General features: G+C 52.8%; 1 protein-coding gene across 2 annotated transcripts in view; it reads right to left on the bottom strand.

Annotated features, from left to right (window-relative positions):
• RPTOR (regulatory associated protein of MTOR complex 1) overlaps nt 1-20,723 on the bottom strand; it is a 96,054-nt gene that overhangs the window by 9,889 nt on the left and 65,442 nt on the right. The window contains exons 21-30 of one of the 2 annotated variants that reach the window (XM_066332277.1): nt 20,036-20,154; nt 19,629-19,697; nt 16,206-16,309; nt 15,212-15,392; nt 14,323-14,433; nt 9,776-9,881; nt 7,434-7,548; nt 6,859-6,983; nt 5,592-5,696; nt 3,207-3,254 (exon numbers count right to left, since the gene is read on the bottom strand). In XM_066332277.1, the coding sequence (XP_066188374.1) occupies nt 3,207-3,254; nt 5,592-5,696; nt 6,859-6,983; nt 7,434-7,548; nt 9,776-9,881; nt 14,323-14,433; nt 15,212-15,392; nt 16,206-16,309; nt 19,629-19,697; nt 20,036-20,154 (1,083 nt within the window). The remainder of the gene's footprint in view (nt 1-3,206; nt 3,255-5,591; nt 5,697-6,858; nt 6,984-7,433; nt 7,549-9,775; nt 9,882-14,322; nt 14,434-15,211; nt 15,393-16,205; nt 16,310-19,628; nt 19,698-20,035; nt 20,155-20,723) is intronic. The other variant, XM_066332278.1, reaches the window with a different exon arrangement.

Here is a 20,723-nt window from a genome sequence, read left to right as displayed (position 1 = left end):
GGAGATGATCACGGAATGCTGGAATGTTTTGGGTTGGAAGGGACCTTAACAACCCCCTCATTCCACTTTCCACTACCCCAGGCTGCTCCAAGCCCTGTCCAGCCTGGCCTTGGACACTGCCAGGGCTCATGCTGGGTGTGGTGTGGCTCAAGACCTTGCAGTCCCTGCCTTTCTTATTAAAACTTAAAATAGTTCAGCTCAGGGATAACTGCTGCTCCCTGGAAGAGAGCAGAGCAGGATTTGGATCATCCCAAAGCAAGGATCTGCCTGGAGGGGTCCTGGCTGTAAAGGTGCCTGTGCTGAGCCCTGGGCTGAGAGTCTGCCCCTGCTGCACCCCAGTCATGCCCTGGCCAAAAAGGGGATGCTGAACCAGAATTCCAACCTGTGTGAAGAGCAGAGAAGCCCTTGTACAGAAATGTCAGTCACTTGGAAGTGTGTGAGGGGAAGGAAAGCTTCCTCTGACTGCGAAATGTTCCATCCAGAGCTGGCACTGACAGTATGGAATGAGACAGAAATAGCTGAACTATTTCTACGTACAAGCAAAGGTTTGCATGGCAGAGATGATACAGGATTGGCTCGTGTTTCCATGCTCAATTCATAGTATTTTGGGATGAGGAATGAACGTGGGATTGAATACTAATGATCATTTCCTTTTTAATTAACAGAGGTCCTACTCCAGGATGTTACAACTGAGCCTGCAGCCCACCCGCGGGGCTTTGGCTCCTGAGCTGCTCCCCAGCCCCTCCTGCCCACAGGTGCTGCTCTGAGAGCACCTGCACAGCCCTGGAGCTGGCTCTGCCCGAGCTGTCCCCCTCACAGCAGCACCCAGGGACAGAGCTGGCACAGCCCCTGGCACAGGCCAGTGGTGGGATGCTGGTGCTCCCAGAACCCACGAGCTGCAGGAACCAGCTCTGCACTGCTGCAATGCATCAGGAGCTAAGAGCACAATTTTCCCCTAAGGGATATTATGTTCTTAGATAATGAGCAACAAATCTTCCACAGCTCAGGGAAAGAGATTTTTAAATGTCTGCGGTGGAGGTGTCGTTGTTTTTTTTGGTTTGGAGTTTTTTGTTGTTGTTGTTGTTTGTTTTTGAGCCTTTTAAAGCCAGCAGTGGCAGTTCTGCATGGCTGAGTTTATCCACACCAACAGCTGCTCCTGAAGGTACAACTTCCTATGGCTGTTCCCTCAGGACTGCCCCTGAGCCAGAGATATTTTCCTGGATGGGACAATTCCATGGATAAATTCCAGTAGTAACGTGGTGAAAGCAGCTGCATTCCCAACATGGCCTGAACGTGGCCAGGCTGCCCTTGGCATTTCAGTGGAATCAGGAATACCTACATGGAACACAATCTAAAAGCATCCTGGATTCTGACTGATCATTTTTTAATCACGGGCCCTCCTGGTTGAGCAGTGAAGCACATCCCTGCTTTCATTTCCAGGAAGCAGTGGGAGGGTTGGATGACCTCACTCATCATTAATTTCTACAACATCCTCTCAAAAAGTGTCACCCTCCTCCTGCCAAGGACTCTGCAGTGAGGGGCAGCAGGAGCTGGGACGCTGGGAATTCAATTAAAAGAACACAAACCCCTGGAGCTGCGAGTTCTCCAGTGGTTTTATCACCACCAAACAATCTGACCCGAGCTGCGCTGCTGCTCCCGCAGCCCTCACTCCTGCTGTGGGCTGCTGGCAGACGTGGGCAGCCTCTCTGCCATTCCCTGAGCCCTGGTCTCCAGGCTGAGCCCCAGGGTGATCCTTGCCCAGCTCCTGGTGCAGGCTGTGCCCTGCCCCAAGCCCCATCCAGCCTGCCCTGGGACACTTCCAGGGCTGGGGCAGCACCCAAACGCTGCTGTGCTGTACTTTGCTGCCAGGAGAGCACTCATTCCACACTTCTTTTCCAGCTCTCCAGAGGGAAGGGGGAATGCTTGTGCTGCCTTTGTCAGCAGGAGAGCAGAGGCAGCTGGAGGAGGCTCTTATCGACCTGCCCTGCCCTGCCCTGGGCTGGCAGCAGCGGCATCGATCCCGCTCCGGAATTCCCTGAAACTGCTCCTGCCTGCCTCGCTGAGTGGGGATTCCCTGCAGCCAAGCCCGGCTAATTTTAGCCTTTGCTGGGGGATTTCGGAGCCAGGCAGCAGCAGCAGCAGCAGCAGCCACACATCAGCTCTGCTCACTCCTGCCCCAGCTCCCACAGCCGCAGAGATTTGCTGAACTCCACTAACGAGCTGTGAATCAGCCCCTGCCACGGTGATTAATCAGTACAGACACGGCCAGCCCCCATCAGTCAGCAAATATCAATAATTGATGAACATCCTGAGGTGAGGACGTCAGAGCAGCCCCGGATGGGCCCCGGGATCCCTGACACATCAACCATCTGCTCCTCACCCTGCTGGGAACGGGCATCCAGAGCCACACAGACCCTGCACAGCTCCTTTGGGGGAAGGCTGGGGGCTTCCTTCACCTCCCCTGCACGTGGCAGAGAGGAATTTGTGACATTTCTTACAGTCCCAGAATCCCAGAAGGATTTGGGTTGGGCACAGCCCATCCAGTGCAACCCCCTGCCATGGGCAGGGACACCTTCCAATGTCCCAGGCTGCTCCAAGCCCTGTCCAACCCGCTCCTGGAGATTTCCAGGGATCCAGGGGCAGCCACAGCTTCTCTGGGCATCCTGTGCCAGGGCCTGCCCCTCACAGGGAAGGATCAATCCCATGGATCCAACCTAAATTTCCCCTCTTTCCTCTTTGCCTTATCTCTGCTAAGTGTCCACGATTCTGAGGCTGCTGGGAAAGATTCCCCAGCATCTCCTTTGCACAGGACCTTTACAGCCCAGGTGTGTCACAGACAAACCCCAGCCAAAGCCACATCAGCTCTATGCTGGCTCCATCTGGAGCCTCCCACTCAAACCCTTCTGTCCAGGGATGTTTGGAAACCGCCCTGGAAAAGGGAGACTCCCAAATCCCCCACACCTCCTGTGGCAAAGGCAGCTCAGAGAGGCTGACTCGGAGATCTCCTCATCCCTGCAGGGTCTGTGCCTGCCCAGGGAGCACAGATCTCTCCCTGCATCCCTCATGGCTGTCCTGGACACAGACACAGGGCAGGGGATGACACAGGTGGGGCCACAGGGAGCCAGAAATCCCTCAAACCACCCCAAAACTCTAACCAAGCACCCCGAGGAGCTCCTGCCCACCCTGAGCACAGGAACAGCACTCACCTCCCTGCTTGCTTCTGTCCAGGTAGATGGACACCCTTCGGGCCAGACCTGTGAGGAGACAGGGGTCAGGGCTGGTGCTCCAGAGCAAAAAGCACCTTCAAACTGGGGTTAGAAACAGCAACTCAAACTGAAGAACATGAAAGAGAAGCAGCAGCACCTGGAGCAGCACGTGCCTCGCTCCCTGACTCCAGCACAGCATTTTTGGGGAGGCAGCAGCCCGTGTGGAGCACAGCACAGAGCTGAAGGCTCTGCAGGGACCAGGAGCCCTCCTGTGCCTCAGCTGGGCCCTGCTCTGCAGCACAGCAAGGAGAGACAGAAATGGAACTGCTGGGATCTGCACACAGCCCTGGGGGCTCCTGTCTCTGTGCCCACAGCTGGGAGGGCACACAGGGAACCAGCACCCCCAGCCCAGCTGTGCCAGCTCAGCTCTGACCTCCCAGAGAAAAGGAGCAAGTTCTGTGCCTGCCCTGGCCTGCTGCTCCTCTCAGACAGCCCCTGAGTGTGTCACTGTCCATCTCCTACTACCTGGCCAACCCAGGGCTGCTTTTAGGATGTATTTAGGTATTGCATATTCCTCTCTTCTTTTGAAAGTGGGAAAACGGCCCTTGAAAGTCATGTTCTGGTCATGTTCTGGTTGTTCTCAAGAGCAGTTCAGAGGTGAGTGTGACATTATGACACAAGGGAAAAGCTGGAAGAGGAGGGAGGGAAATCAATAGTGGGAGCAAACAAACTCCAGTAAAACTCCTGAGCTCTGCAGCTTCAAAGATGCATCCACAGTTTTCGGAGCCAGTGCTGGACCACAGCTGTGGTCTTGGCAGCAGATGACTCTGAAGACTCTCATCTCCACGGGGACTTGCTCCACTTAGCTCTTTTGAAGTGGCTACATTTATTTCCCCCTCCACAAACAGATCTGTCCTTCTCTTCTGCCCAATCTGCTGGGAAGGTGGAAGGCAAAGAAAGCAGGCCCCAGACTGCTTCAGTCCACAAGGGAAAGAAAAAAAACAACAACTCTAAAGAGAAAAGATTTAAAAGTTTCCCCAGTCCTGTTTTGGCAAATGGAACCACCAAGCTCTTGGGGTCCTCCCAGTTCTGAGTCTGTTTATCAGACACTGAAAATCCTTTCTGGGTGTTAAATCCTGTCCAGAGTGAGGCACGACCAGCACAGGCTCTGCCCTGGCACAGAGCATGTGGAGGGAAGGCAGGACAGTGGGGTTGGGCTGAGGGAATTCCAGCCCCCTCCCTGCCCAGGACCAGCCCTGGGGTATTCCCAGCACCAAGAAACCAAATCCTGAATCCAGGGATGGGAAACATCAACCAGCAGCCAGGAAAGCTGAAAAGCAGAACTACACAGTGACACCACAAAGGGCGACTTGTCACAACTGCTGGGCTCATTGTGCCTGCTCACAGCAGCCCCTCCTGCTCCTGCTGCCACCTTGGAAAGGGCAGGTTCTGCCATTTGCACAGCAGGCTCTGAACCTCCAGCAGCTCCTCATCAGCTCTGGGCACTGCCCCCAGCGAGGCAGAGCCTCAAGCACAGCTTCTGTTCCCTGGGACAGGCAGGGAGGTGGGGAGGGAGAAACAACACACACGAGGCAGCCCCAGGAAAATCCAATGAATAGCTGAAAGAGCTGTGTCAGGCTCCTGGGATGAAGCACATCAGCTCAGAAATGAGAACTGTCAGCTTTTAAGGTCAGGATGAATGATGATGGTCATCTCACGTGACCTCCTGCACAGCACGGGCCAGGCAGCCCCATCCAGCACTTCCTCCATCAATCCCACAAAGTGCTGATTGAACCACTGCACACACAGAAAAAGCCTGCAGCCTTGGTTAGAAATATTCAAGTGGCAGAGAATTACCCTTAGAGCATTAGCACCTGATGGGGACTGGGAAGGACAGAACATCCACCTCCTGGAATGCTGTAAAACCTCCTTTAACATCCTAAAACCCTCTTTAATATCCTAAAACCTCTATTAACATCCTAATATCTCCTTTAATATCCTAAAACCTCCTTTAATATCCTAAAACTTCCTTTAACATCCTAAAACCTCCCCTAATATCCTAAAACCTCCTGTAATGTCCTAAAAGAGAACTCAGGGTTACACAGATTGGTTTTCTGGCTCCATCCCAGGTGTGGCTGGATGCCAATGCTCCTTTTTACACCCTTTTCTGCCCAGCCTTCCAAACATTCCAAGCAGGTCGATGTCTCACTGTGCTGCCCTTCTGCACGTGCCAGATTTAGACCACAAGTTCCTCTGCCACCTCCTGACCCACAATAAACAGGGAAGGACAAGTGCCAGAATTGGAGCTGGGGCTAAAGGAGGTCATGGAAAGCTGCACAAAGGCTGATCCTCACCTTTCCCCCCAGAAATCTCGGCAGGACCCACCTCGTGTGCTTGGCAGCATGTCTGACAGCCCCTGCCACGCCGTCACCATCTCCGGGTTCTTCTCCAGGTCTGCAAAGTTCTTCCACACCCTGATGGCACCATCGTCTTGGGGGGCACAGAGAAAGAACACAAAGCAAAGTCACTGCTGGGGCAGCTCCTGCAGCTCCTTGTGCATGAGGAGGAAGAGGAGAAGCACAACTGAAGTCACACAGACCCCAAATCTCTGAGTGTCACTTGAACACTTTTTGTTGGAGTTGTTTTCCTTCTCTAATTTACATCCAAGAAACCTAAAGCTTTGTTCTACTGGAGCTGTTCTGGAAGAGCTTTTCTCTTCCCTTGAACAACACCTGACATTCAATGTCTCTCCATTTCCTTGACATTCATTTTCTCCAGGATTCATCTCTGGATTGGTGCCGAGGGCCACACAAGTACCCACTCAACACAAAACAGCCCCACAGAAGCAGCAGCATCAAAGCCCAGCCCATCAGCAGCAAATCTTTCAAGAACATTGTGTATTTTTTTTTCAATTTGCTCCCCATCTGTGAAATTTTTGTGCTAAGAATCAATAAATTGAAAGAAATATGTCCTAAAGGCTCTCTCAGCTCCCCTTCCCCCTCCCTTAATTACATCCAACCTGTACAGTTGAGCAGGAAGCTGCAGAAACTGCTGAAAACACTCTGAGTGCCAGGTTTGGAATGGTTCCTTGGGAGAGGAGCAGATCTGACTCACAGCTTTTCAGATCAGAGACTGGGCAAGGTCTCCTCATGCAACCCCCTCGATGAGCTGGAGGGCTGCTCAGGTGAGATATGGATTGAAGAGAAACTCAGAGAGGTCTGCTTTGAGCCCTGCCTGCTCCACATGAGCACAGCACAAGGAATAGAACTGCAGTTCCTCTATTTTGGTTGCTGCCCAATTTCAGCTCTGCACAGCAGCTTTAGCTAAATAAAATCACCTTTCCCCAGGTGGGCCATAGGAAGGGGTGACCACAACCTCGCAGTGACAAGCAAAGACTCAGATGGGAATGGCTTCAGCAAGTGTTGGACTGGTCAGTCCTTGCAAAGTCTTTGCAGCACCAACGTGAGAGATCTCAGTGCTGCCAGGAAGAACTCGCAAATTTGATCCTGGAAATCTCCTGAGCTGAGAGCAGGCAGGTAAGTGAGGAGCCAGGCTGGGACCAAGCCATGGAGGGGAGAGAAGGAGCAGCAGAACAGCTCAGCTGGGCTGGAGCCGTGCCAAGGCCACGCTGGTGGGACAGTGTGTCCCTCACCTGTGGCAGTGAGCAGCAGGGAGCAGTCCTGCCCGTTCAGGTACTCCATGGCCGTGATCCGCGTGTACCGAGGGTTCCCGTTGTGGAAATAGTCCAGCTTCTCCCCTTTCTCCCAGTCCCAGAAACTGTGGGAGGAACAAACAGCACCTGAGTTTTCAGCTCTCTGTGCAGGCTGTAAAGAGATGGACCCCGTATTCGATTTGGGATTTCTGCTTTGGAGTTTGGCAGCATTTAATTAATAACACGTGATGGAATTGTGGAATGGTTTGGATTGGAACGACCTCAAAGACCATCCAGGGCCACCCTTGCCATGGCAGGGACACCTCCCACTGTCCCAGGCCGCTCCCAGCCCCGTCCAGGGACACTGCCAGGGATCCAGGAGCAGCCTCACCCTGCTCACAGGGCAGGATTTCAACACCTGCCCCTGCTGAGAGAGCGCCAGGGCAAAGCGCCAGCTGTCCCTGCTGTGCCCCAGGGTCCCCAGCCCTCACCAGACACTGTCCCTGCTGTGCCCCAGGGTCCCCAGCCCTCACCAGACGCTGTCCCTGCTGTGCCCCAGGGTCCCCAGCCCTCACCAGATGCTGTCCTTGTCAGCCACGGCGATGCAGGGGGTGAAGGGGTGGAATTTCACCACGGAGGGCACGCCCGGGTTCCTGTTGAGGAAGATCTGATCGTCCAGCCGGGAAATGCCTGTGGGGACAGCAGGACCTGTCACACCTGGGCACAGCAGCCAGCTCAGCTCACACCTGGGGATGACCCCAGGGCCAGCCCCAGCTTCCCAGGGCCACAAGTCACCCCTGCCCCAGCTCTCACCCCCAGCCCTTCCCTCCTTCCAGGAGTTCGAAGAATCTTAGAACTCTTAAAATGTTCTAATTTCAATGGCATCTTGGCAGAGTGATCAATATTAAATATAGCAAGGCACTCATGGAAAGTGTCAGCTGTACCACAGATGACTTTTATCTCTGTCCTCAGCTTTCCTAGTCCAACCCAATAACCTGTGCCCACAGGTGCTCAGCACACTTCCAGCTCCTCAGGATCCTCGTGGTGAGCTGATGTCCGGCTCATTTTGCAGCCTTTTTGATTAAAATGCTACTAATCAGCCATCACTCCCTCTCTGCAAGGCAGCCTGTTCATCTTCCTACATGTATGCAGCAGGAACTATCCCAGTCTCCTTGCAGTAAACCCAAAGAAACCCACCTAAGTGTCAGAAGAAGAAAATCTCTGTTTTGCTGATCATTTATATTAAAACTTACTTATTTCCTTGTCAAATGAAAAACGCAGCTAAATTCCTTTTTTAAATCAAAGTAGCTCATATTGCTTTCACAAGTATTTTGACAGGTAATCAAAGATAATTCATTTGCAAGGAAAGAGAAAACTGTATTCGAAGTCTCACTTCCTGCTGATTCAAATTTCTTTCAATTTTAAGGTTCTCAGAGCCCCCCCAGCTGTCACAGGTCTTGAGGTGCAAACCAAGAACTGTGCTGACAAATCCTTCACCCTTCACACTGGCAAGCAGAGAAGAAGCCCAGCCAAACCCAGGGAAATGCCAGGTTGTGTTGAGGGAAAAACCAACATCATTTCTACAAAATATAAAATATGAAAAAGCTTTTTTCTTTTTTTTTTTTTTTTCAGTTTAAAATACAGCATTTCACTGTAGCTTGTGGATTATTTATTTCACCTTCTATTTCAGTTCCCTTCAATTTTAGGTTAATTTGCAAATGAAAAATGTATTTTCCACGGAGACCTTAAAATGATGGGTAAAGACTTCTCCCATCCTGCCTTCAGAGCAGTTTGCAATTCACAAACAGTGTTGGGACCCCTGACACTGCTGGGTTTTGGCACTCTCTGAATTCATCACACAAACCCCTAAACCCAGGAGACATCCATTCAGCCTGAGTTTCTTTTACAATGCATCCATTGAATCTAATTTTCATTAAAAGCTTGTAAGTCTATTTTAATTCTTTTAATATTTCACGTTTTCATTATTTTCTTTTTTAATGAATAGTGGCATTCCAGTCACTCAGGTCGAACAACCAAATATGAACACTGTCTAAAAAGAGATTTAACTTCTCCTGGCAAGCATGAAAAATCCCCTTGTTTGTATTCCATCAGATCTCCCAGGCCATCTCCTGGGCTCCAGGATCATTTCTGCATTTCTCTGGCTGATGATGTTCTGCGGTTTCCTGGCATGAAGCTCCACACTGCACTCACAGGAGCTGCCTCCCAGCGACAGGGCTGAGCCCTGGGCACTTCTCCTTCAGCACACTGGGATTTCCAGCCCTCTGTGCCTCCAAAAGCATCCCTGGGGAGGAGCAGCCCCCACCCACCCACGGGGTGGACACGGGGAGGACACCAGGAGCTCCTGGAATTGTGGCTCCCCAGGCTCTGCTGCTCAGGGCACACCAGCAGGGAAAAAAACCTGAGGAATGCAAATTCCTCAGGAAGCTTCATTAGGTTCCACTTGATTCGAATAAATTCCTGTGCTGAGAGAATTCCAGCCCCAAGCTGCCTCAGGGAGCCCTAAAGATTCAAGCCCAGGTTCCTGGGGAGCTGCCACAGACCTTGGGATCAGCACAGGCACAAATATGCCAAATAAAGTGGGATGCAAGGAGTAAACATCACTTAGAGAGCTCAGCAGGGCAGGGAACGTGAGAGACATCCCTGAGGTGTCTCCTGAGCTGGGGGACAGGTCCAGCAGCTCCTTGGTGTGTCCCACACCAACCCCAGAGCCCACAGCTCTGGATTTAACCCTGCAGCATTTCCCTCCATCTCCCCAAAGCAGAACCTGAGCTGGTTCAAGAGCAGAGAGTGGGGCAGCACTGGCAGGGGGCAGGCACCAGCGTGAGGGGCTGCACGAGGCCATCACTAATTGGGATGGTGGCTAATTGGGGTTGTGCAGCTCAGGGGAAGCACTCACCCTTCTGGATGATCTTCTGGGCCTGTTTCCTGACGCGGGCGTTGCGCAGGAAGCGCCACTCGCGCTCCTTGCGGATCTGGCTCTCCAGGTCGTGCTCCTCAGGGATCTGCCAGGGCAGGAACACACACACACAGAGCCACTGAGCCCCAGACTGCAGCAGTGAGGCCGCAGTGCCCCTGGCCCCTCTGAACACGGCAGGTCAGAGCAGGTACAACGCTGGTTTCTCTCTTAACTCTCCCCAGCGGAGAAGCATCACGCAGCAAGCCCGGGATCAAAGAGGGAGCAGAGCCCTGCCACAGCCAGCTCAGAACACACTGAAATCTTTCTGTTCCTGCTAATCAAGGGCTGCTGGCCGAGCAGGGCATGTCTGCAGTCCCAAACCCCCAGCATGTCCAGGTTTCCACCACCATTTACCAGGAACAGCTCTGCTTTGGTTCCCTGTTCTGGAAAACAACGCCCCTGTGTCACCTGGCTTTGATTATACACAGAATTCCCCCCAAAAGTGGAGAGTGGCCCTGCAGCCACAGCCACTCTGAGCTGTTTGCTGGTATTTATTCACACCCCACAGCTCCAGGCTCCTGCACTCCATGGCTCCCCTACAAAAGCTGTGCTCCAGGCTTGAGGCCAGGTCAGCCCCAGCGCTGCTCCCACCATGGGCATTCCCACCCTGATTCAGAACACAGGATCAAAAGGAATAAACTCACCCCAAACCATGCCAGGAGCTATATATGAGGTGTTCTTCATACCTAAAAAATTATCCAAGACTCCCCTGCTCCAGAACCACCCTTGGATCCATTAAGGAGCTGAGCTACAGGGTTCTGATCCAGCCTCCTTTGATGCTGGTTGTTCCAAAGGAGTAACTCTTGGAGAAGGAAGACATATTCCCCACAAACCAACCCCACTGTGCCTGAATAAGAAAGTCCTTTAACCATCTGTCACCATTACAAACACTGCCTTCAAACCACGTTATCCTTTGGAAAACAGCTGTTACTGAGCTGGACTTCTGCTTCTGCAAAATAAATAAAAAATAAGAAGCCCACCCTCCACCTTTCCTCCTGGCAAAGAAAAAAGCTCTTTATTTTAGCACCTATTAGACAGGCAATGACAAACGACCCCTAATGAAAAGCAATAAACAAACCTGAGCTAAAATACATCAAAGGAATTTGAGAGGGGAGAGATGACACCTACACCTTAATGAAAATCCAGCTTCTCTGGGAATAAATTAAAGAAAGCCCAGGGAAGAGCCCTTGGACCACCAGGGCAGAGTCAGAGCATGCAGGTAAAGGCTGTCCTGGCCCCAGCTGTGTGGCTGAGGGGATCATCCTGCCATGGAGAGGGAGGGTCCATGGAAACATGAAGCCCAGCTCTGCTCCCTTCCCTGGACACACTCCAGCTGCAGGATGGGGATGGGACCTTCCACAGGGCTCCAGATGCCCCCAGACAGGGACCAGTGAGCACCTGAGCCCCCCAGCACAGTTTTCCTTCCCTGACCTGGGTCTCTCCCAATCCCAGTGGCAGTGGGTGCCAGGAGGGGAGCAGGGAGCACTTGGCACAAGGCTCCAGAGGTAAATCCAGCTCTCCCTGGTCACCATTCCTGCAGCAGTGGCAGGATCTCGCTCCTCTCCCAGGACTTCAACCCAGGGCCAAGCAGCTCCAGCAGGGATTTATCAGGAAGGGCTGCTTATGTAATTCTCACCTTCCAGGATCCTTCCCAGCTCCTGCCTGCATGTTCTGCCAGCCCTGGAAATAACAGATGCTGGCTCCTGCTCTCCTTGACTCAGGACTTCCTGACAGCTGGCACCGAGGCTTTCCTGCTCCCTGTGGCTCCCAGAACAGCCCTGAGCAACCAGGGATTGCAGGAAAAGGAAAAGCTTCTGCAGAGACCAGAGCTGGGCTAGGGACCTGCTTTTCCTGGCACATGGAGCATTTACAGTGCAGCGTTTCCTTTCTCCGTTGATTTGATTAGATAATCAATAAATCAAACCTGGAATGATGGCTTGGAAGGGAGCCCCTGATTCACACTGGAAATTAATCCCTCAGTCTTTCCAGTGAAAGCATTCTCAGGGCAAGGTCTATGAAGCAAAACTAAACCCATAAATTAAATATGACTAAGATGCACTCACAATCATTTTATGTTTATTCATTACAGGAAGGGCTGCCTTGTCTTTCCCTGCTTATGAAGGCAGGCAGCAGCTCCAAAGGAATGGCTGGAATTAAGCATCAATGTCATTTTTCCATCAGTGCTTGGTACACTTCACTCTTTGCCTTTTTCATGAGGCTGAAGCTCCCAAAAGGCAGCAGCCACCAGCCAGGACTGTTCCCTGCTGCTGCAGGAACAGGGACTGCAGGAACAGGGGCTCCATGGAAACTCAGGCAGCACCCGAGCTGTCAGTCCTGACTGCCAGCCAAGACAGCTCTGAGAAAAAGTTCTCAGAGGATTTCTCCCTGTCCATTGCACACACAGCAGCCAGTCCAACCCCAAAGTCACCTCTAATTCCCTGTTAGGACAGGATAACACCTGCAGAAATCTCCCTCTCCTTGGCCTTTCAAAGCTGCTTTGCAGAAGTAACAGGGAAATCAATTTTCTCCCTGGCGTGATTAGAAAACACAGATTTGGTTCTGTCCAAGCTTCACCCAGGGCTGGTGAGCACAGCTCGTGGTCAGCAGCTCAGCCCCAGGCAGGGGCAATTCCCAGCCCCAGAGGCTCAGGGAGCTCCTGCCAGAGCCAGGGCTGTGCCCTGCTCCTGCTGCCTGGGACTGCAGAAACGCCCCTTTCCATGCCTCCCCTCCCTGGCTCCTGTGAATTACAGAAATTCAAGAATGCTCCACTTTTTTATTGCCTCCCCTACAGCAATTTAGTCTATTTTATATGCAGGAAGTAGTAGTAGAGCCACTCCCCCACAGAGCTCCCCATGTCCCCACTGCCCCTGCCCGTGCCTGGCTGCCTACTCTGATTTATTTTATTAATAAAGACCCCCCTCTTCCCTGGGAAGAGGTTTTCTTAGGGAGCAGACAAATGATTTTAATAAGAACTAAAAGTTAAAACATCATCTTCCTCCTCTTGTGCTCTGCTCTGGGTTTGAGTGAAGACACTGGAGCTCATCCTGAAGGGAAAAAGCCCAGGTGGAAGTTTGGCCAGGCAGCCCAGAGCCCAGATGTGCCCACAGGAATTCCGGGGTGGTTGCAGCAGAAGGGGAATTCACAGCAGCTGAGGAAGTGTCAGGCAATCTCTTCACTGGTGATTCTCTCTGCAAATCAAGAGCCTGCCCTGTTCTGATATCCTTAAACTTGGGCAATTACCTCAGCCCAGCACCTGAACCTCCAGGAGTGTGGGGATTATGGCTCAGCCCCAGCTCCCACATCAGGCTGGGCTAAAACCACACAATTTCCTCATTATCACGATCTCAGCAGCGGTGCTTGGACACAAACATCCGCTGTGGAGAGGCTTTAATGGAGCCTGGGCATTGTTCCTGCCGGGCATGGCAATCCCTCCAAGAGATGCAGCTCAAAGTCCTGACACCTTTGGGCTCCCTGAGACTCCCAGAGCACCTGGAAGTTGCCTCTAATGAGGGAGATTTACTGCTTCTCCTGTTTCATACTTAAACCTGAAACCTGAGCTTTGTCTAAAACATTCTGGGAATTTAACAGCTAAAACGTTCTGGGAATTTAATAGCTTCTCCTTCCAGTCACTGATATCTCTGCCCATCTCTTAAGAGCTCTGGTTTGAGTTTTTCCTGGAAGAAGGTTTCAGTTTCACTTCAGACAGAGACAACTTAGTTAACCAAACAAGTCACCTCTGAAGAGACCTGGACACAAATTTGTCATTACCACCCTTATTCTCTGCTATAACACAACTTCTAACATTTTTTTAAAGCTTTAAAACTCAACAATAATGCTCTCCAAGCTTCCCCCAGGCACTCGTGGGCATCCAGGCACTCTCCTCTGGAAGCTGAAGGTGTCTGTGCTGGAAGCAGAGCAGCTCCCAAATCCCTCCTGAGGACAGTGGGGCAGAGGGTCTGTCCTGCTGCCACCGGGGCCTCCCCCAGGGCAGCCTCCCTCCATCCCTTCTCTGCCCCTTTTACCACAGCCAGGAGATCCAGATGGAATGTCAGAAAGAAATCAGCATCTCTCTTTCTCCAGCTTCTCACTGCCCTTTCTGGGGAAAAGGGCTTCCCTTGTTCCATTTATTTATTTCAAAAAACAATTCATTTCAGCTATAATGCAATTTTCTGTATGCAGAGGAACACAACATTTCAGACAGAACAACTCTGCAGCGCAACCAGGCAAAACTGGGGGGATCTGGATACAGAGCCTCTCCTCATTCCTCAATTTTTTGTGGATTGTGCTCCATGGGGAGCTGAGCTTTTCACCTGGGCTGCATCTTGTCCCACCCTCACTGACCCTTCTGCTCCCTCTGGTCACTTCTTCCCTCTTACTAACAGGTCGCACACTCCCCAGGGCAGCACGAGGTGAGGAAACCCATCCCTCTGGCTGCCCAGAAGACAGGGAAGAGAAGGGACAAAGTGCAGGGCCGAGCCCAGGGTTACCTTCATGACGGGCTGGGCGAAGTACTTGGCGCTCCAGTCGCAGAAGCCCGTCTGCACCGCGGCCGAGATGAAGCTCTTGTGCCCCACGGCATCGTCAGCATCGTCGGCTGTCTGTGGGGAGGGGACAGGGCTCAGCCCCTGCAGGGACAGGGACACCCCCAGGGACACCCCCAGTGCCCCAGCCAGCCACCAAAAGCCTCAAACACAGGACAGGGAACTCCACCCTTCCGGCTTTGGGATCAGGTCGCTCCTTGCAAAGGTGCAAGGCTCTGGGCTGCAGCAGCCCCACGGCAGCCCAGGGAGGTCCCAGCAGGAGTTCTGTCACAGGCTCCCAAGGATGTGGTGTGGGGAGCAGCGAGGGTGACTCAGGATCCAGCTCATGCCAAGGTGGATGTGGGTGAGTGTCTGTCACATAGCACAGGACACCCCAAGGGAGAAGAAGGGAAAAGCTGCTCTCCATTCCCTCAGGTTTCAGAAATACCCTCCAGGCTGCTGCTGCCAAACCCCAGAGAAGGGGAGGTGTTGCTGCTGCTGGGGCTGCAGCACTTTCTCCTTGTGATCACGGCTGTCCCTTGTCCCTGCTGTGCCAGGGTCAGGGATCCCACTCTGCGCTGGCACTCAGGCGTTTACAGAGGAGTCAGCCACGGACTCTGATTAGACACATTGCTTAGTGGCAGAAGTGAATAATGCCCTATCAAAAGCTGTAAAACACGATTCATCCTGAAGAAAATAAATTAATCAATTTTTATTTGGCTGGTTAGAGGCAGCCAATCTGGATTAGCAGCAGCTGGAAGCAAACAAGGGATGCACAGAAATAAACCACAACCAACAGAAAGTGGGACAAACCCCAGTGGGCAGAAGCTGTCAGAGCTGGCAGGGGAAATCTTACCTGCTCTGGGCCTTTGTCAAACATTTTCCTTGTCCTGGGGAACTGGTGGGAGTGGGGGGTGTACTGGACCCCCACGTTGGTGACGTTGGGGCGCACGGACGCCAGGTCCCGGCTCACCGCCTGCTTGGGCACCTCGTTGGTCAGGCTGGAGCTGCTGGTGCTGGTGGTTGGGGGTGACCCTCTGAGGGACAGAGCAGAGGGACACGCTTTGGGGGTCACTGGACACAAGGTTTGCGTGTGCAGTGTGTCATTTGCACTTTGTTGCTTTCTCACAAGATTCGTGGCACCTCCTCTGCAGAAACATCACAATTCCCACATCTCCTCCAAAGGCGAAACCAACCCCAAACCAAGAGTGAACTCTGACTGCCAACTCCAGACTGAGGGGAGGAACCTCAGTGTTCTGGGAACCTGTGCTGCCTGACCTAAGTCACCCTGACCAGGCACTGCACTTCCATGGGGGAACTGAAGCTTCAAACCATTTGAATTTAAACTGGGCCCTCTGCTCCAGCCCAGAATCTTACTGGTGCACACTGGTTATGGGACCAGCAGAGCTGATGTGGTGTTTTCTCTCAGAGAGGAGTTTGGGGCAATAAACCCATTTCCAGCCCCCAGCTTTGCCCTCAGCCCTCTGCTTCCCTGCAGCTCAGGCAGGGGTGATGTCCATCAGTTAACTTTTATCAGCTCCAAGTGCAGCAGGCACAGCTCAGACGTCAGTGGGAATTTGGGCACCACAGCTCAGGAAAGGTAAAAGCAGCCAGAGCCAGCTCTTCCTTTCAGTTCACCACGAGATACCCAGAGGGGCTTGTTACTCTTTGCCCTAAAGGAAAACAGCAGGAAACTCCCCACCTTTCCCCAAAGCTTCCTTCCTGGACACCTCACCCCTGCTGACAGCAGGAGCCCCATTCCCTGTCCCTGGGGCAGTTCCCTGGGATGGGGCTGGGCAGGGAGCCCCCAGCCCTCCCACAGAAGGTGCTGGAACTGGGGCTGGACTTACCCCACTTGGTGGATGTGCATGCCCTTGTTGGTGGGGCTGGCAGGGGCCGACTGGGTCAGCGAGGAGGTGTCCAGGATGCGCTGGGGGCGAGCGTTGACCGTGGCCTGGGGAGAACAGGGAGCCTGAGCAGCCAGCAGAGCCAGCCAGGGCCAGGCAGGGAGCTCCCCATGGGCTGGGGGGAAAAGCAAAGCCCCTGGGCTGCTCCCAACACCAGGTGGTTTCACTGCTGCCTTAGGCAGGAACACTTACCCCGGGCTGCCTTTGCTGCCTGCAGGGAAATGGCTCTGAGCAACCAGCAGAGCCAGCAGCAGGCAGGACCTGCCCCAGCAGCCCAAAGACAGGGCAGGGGGACAGGCTGGGGTCCCCTCAGCTGCTCCCCACAGCCACCAGCCTTTCCCTCACAGCTCATGACTGAGTCCTGCAGCTCCCACCACGACCATAAATCATAAATCACTTCTGAGCCTGAAGGAAAGGAGGCTCAGGGGGAACCCTGTGGCTCTGCACAACTCCCTGACAGGAGGGGACAGCCAGAGGGGTCGGGCTCTGCTCCCAGGACAAGAGGGAACGGCCTCAAGCTGTGCCAGGGGAGGTTTAGGTTGGGTATTGGTGAAAATTCCTTCCCTGAAAGGGCTGTGCAGCCCTGGCACAGCTGCCCAGGGCAGTGCTGGAGTCCCCAGCCCTGGAGGGATTGAACAGCCCCGTGGATGTGGCACCTGGGGACGTGGGGCAGTGGTGGCCTTGGCAGTGCTGGCGGATTGGTTGGACTGGATGGGCTCAGAGGGTTTTTTCAGCCTAAATGATTCTGTGATTCAGCCTCAAGCCTTCTGTTAACAACACCTGGACAAAGCAACCTGGGCTGAAGCAAACTTTCCTCTTAAGACTTTTTGATTTCAGAAAGTCTCTAGAGGCCAACACTGAACCCCGGGTCTCTGTTGTTTGTTTTGCTGCTCACAAAAAGCAGGTCTGGGCATTTTCCAAGGCTCAGGCCGGGAAGGAGAACTGCACCATTCCCATCTGCATCATCAACATAAATCCCAAAGCAGCCACAGCCTGGGTGAGGCCCAGCAGTGCCTAATGAGCCCAGGAAACAGCACAGCAGCAGATTCCTGCAGGAAGGCTGCACGCCTGGGCAGCCCACACACCGGCTGCTCACACCCAGCACAGCCCCAGAGCCCTTCTGGAGAAACAGATCCACAGCCTGGCTCCAGTAAAAAACCCCAGCAGGACACTCTGCTCTCATTTGATAACAACAACCACAGAGTCACAGGACAGTGGGGGTGGAAGGGACCCCTGGAGATCACCCAGGTCAACCCCCCTGCCAAGGCAGGGCCACCTGGAGCAAGTGACACAGGAACGTGTCCAGGGGCTGGGGAATGTCTCCAGAGGCTGGGTTGGATGGGACATCGAGAAGAAATTCTCCTCTGTGAGGGTGGGCAGGGCTGGCACAGGGTGCCCAGAGCAGCTGTTGCCCCTGGATCACTGGGAGTGCCCAAGGCTGGACAGGGCTGGGAGCAGCCTGGGACAGTGGGAGGTGTCCCTGCCATGGCAGGGCTGGAATGGGATGAGCTTTACTGTCCCTCCCCACCCAACCCACACCATGGTTCTGCAATATTTGGTCCCCCACCACTCTCCAGCTGTGGAAGCCCAAGGACAGTTTGCCCAGCTGCTCCCACTGAAGCCCCCAGACCTTCTGCTCAGCTGTGCCAATGGAAGAAAACCTCAGCTGGCCCAGCTCCAAAATGAAGCCTCTCCTTCCCTGAATTTTACAGTAATTAAACCAAAATATTAAACCCCTGGAACATTCAAGTGTTTTACATCACCTGAAGCAGTATTTTTGTTTAAGCAAAACAATTTTTGTCTGCATTCACCGGTAAAATTCAACCCTGGAGCGGGCCGTGCTTGCACACACCGGGGAGGAGCAGTGCCCACGCCCAGCGCTGCCTTCTACATCCAACAAGCTCCATCAGCACGAAGGGAAGGTCTCAGGACACAGTTAGCAAAGCTTTAATTGTCACTGATTTGCATTGGGCACCGGGCAGCTCGTGCCTGAGCTCCCAGCAGAGCCTGGAGCTCGGCCGTGGTGCTGCAGCACCCGCTCCCAGCACGGCCACAACGGGACCAGCAAAGGCCAGGGCAGCACCTGAGCCTCACCCCCACTGTGGTGGGCAGCTCACAGCTGGGCTGCTTCATGGTTTAGGGTTTGGTTGGCATTGGAAAGCCTCTGTAGAGGCCACCCAAGGCAGGTGGTGCTGGCCAAAGCGAAGCCCCTGACATGCGCAGCAGAACCCAGGACTGAACGCTTCCCTTACGGATCTCAGGGCTAAGGCAAAGAAGAACAAATCAGTTTTGTTCACCGAAGCATCCCCAGATCAAAGTCCTTGTACGTGGGAATGCTTGCTGTTTTCCAAGCCTGTTGGAAGAGCTGTTGCCTTAGGAAGCAGGGGCAGAGCAGCTGGCCCAGCCGTGCAGTGTGAGATGCATGAGACCCATCACTTGAGCTTTGGGACTCGGGTCAGCACCAGCACAGCCAGGCCCAAACTTGTTAGAGTCAACACACAACTCCCCCCATCAGTCCCAGCATTCCCTAGGGATATGACAAGGGAATGATCACAGTTCCTGCTGGCACAGCAGCATCAATATCAGGATTGATACCAGATATCTCCACTGGCCAGGGATCAACTCCTGAAAACACATTTCGGTCAGGAAAAGCAGATCTGGTTCCTCCTTATATCCCTTTTAATAACAGGAGAAACATTTCACTTTGCAAAGAGCCTTCCAAACACAGAACTGAAATAGTTTCATGCATCTAGAGCAGAGAGAGGGAAATCTTCCACCTTTTCCTTTCCTTCTTCCCCTCGTTTGCCATCTCCAGCCTCTCATTCGTTGTACCCCTGTCTCACCAGGGAAGGGCTGAGCTTTGCTGCCCCCACTACCAAGAGAATTCTCTGTCCCAAACCCAGCCCTTACCACTCACTGGCACGTGCACTTCAAACAGACCAGAGTTCAAGTCGGTAACTATTGTCTCAAGAGAAAATGTCATTTCCAAGCAGAGATCTCTGAGGCATTAAGATGGCAGTGCACAATGCTGGCATCTCTTACTGCAGCTCCAGCTCCACAGCCCCAGGCTGAGGATCTGGGATTGTTCCCTGGAAAGGCCCAGTAAGAGAGTTCCCACTGCAATGGCTCATGGTCTGGATGCTTGAGTGGCCAGAAAGGTTCACACAGAGCTTTCTGTGCCCAGCCAGGGGACGCACGGGCTGAGAAGATGTCCTGGGGTGGCCTGGGCTGGGGGAAGGTGCTGCCCCAGGGTGGCACCTCCAGGGACATCTTGTCACCCCCAGGATGAGATGGGATGAGGATGGAGGTTTAGGCACCCAGCCTGGGCTGGGGTGAGGAGTGGCAGGGGTCTGCATGCTGACTCACATGTACTAGTTCACCTGGGTTGGAGAGCCGTTGTGGCTTCAGTCTGCAGGCCAGTCCCACTTGCATTATCTAAATCAGTTTGCAAACGGATAATTTAATGAAGGATACTTAAGGTTTATCCCAGGGACTGATCTAGACAAGTAGACTTCTAAACCAGACCTACTGTCCGAGGTCTGCACCTAATTTACACCCTAAAACAAGCCCGGGCCCTCCCCCATTTCTTCATTTTACCTGATCAAGGGTTCAGAGCAGAGTTTATCATCATGAAGTGTTAAAAAGCTCCTTCTGCAAAAGTCAGAGCACTCCAACAGACCCATCCAGGTCAGCCTGCCTAAGCCTTGCCTAAGCATGAGAAAATCCACATCCAAAGAGCTGGCAGGCACAGGTGAGCAGGGACAGGCACATACCTTGTAGGCAATGCTGTTGAGAACCTTCATGGCCAGGTCAGACACGTCGGGGTAGGGGTCAGCAGCCAGGTGAAGGAGCACTCTCCAAATTTGGGTATAGACACTGTTGAAACTCACACCTAGAATAATAAAAAACACAACAAACCCCAAAGCCCTGCAGCACATGACAATCCATCAGCTCTGATTCTTTGATCTAATGTGAGAAAATTCATTAGAACTCCAAACAACCTGATGGCATCTCAGGGAACATCAAGAGAGGAGCTCAAAAACATCCCACAAGGGCATTTTGTCTCCCTTTGCCTGTCTGTGAACCCTGCAAGGGCTTGTGAAATCAAAGTGGGAGGAAGCAAAATAAATTAAAGACTCCCTAAATCATCTCCAGTCAAACTCCTGCTTTTGCAGGCTCCTGAAGCAAATCACCTGGAAAGGCCAAGTGGATAATGTCTGGGTTTCCTGAGCTGAAATACTTAATGGTATAAACCCACAGCTACTGCCTGATACTGTTGTGGTGATTTTTATTGAATTGTTCAGGGGGCTGTACACTCTGCAAGTTTACTAAATGTTTAAAGCAAAGCTTTAGGAGTTGAGCCCTCAGGAAGCAGCGAGTCCAACTCAGTCTTTCCTATTGACATTTGTATCAATTCCTCCAATTTGTTATTTAATGAGCAGATCAGCTGTTCAGTATTTC

Source organism: Sylvia atricapilla, chromosome 18, assembly GCF_009819655.1.
Source record: "Sylvia atricapilla isolate bSylAtr1 chromosome 18, bSylAtr1.pri, whole genome shotgun sequence".
In the NCBI taxonomy this organism is placed as follows: Eukaryota; Metazoa; Chordata; class Aves; order Passeriformes; family Sylviidae; genus Sylvia; species Sylvia atricapilla.
This window is presented reverse-complemented; position numbering and strand designations above follow the sequence as displayed.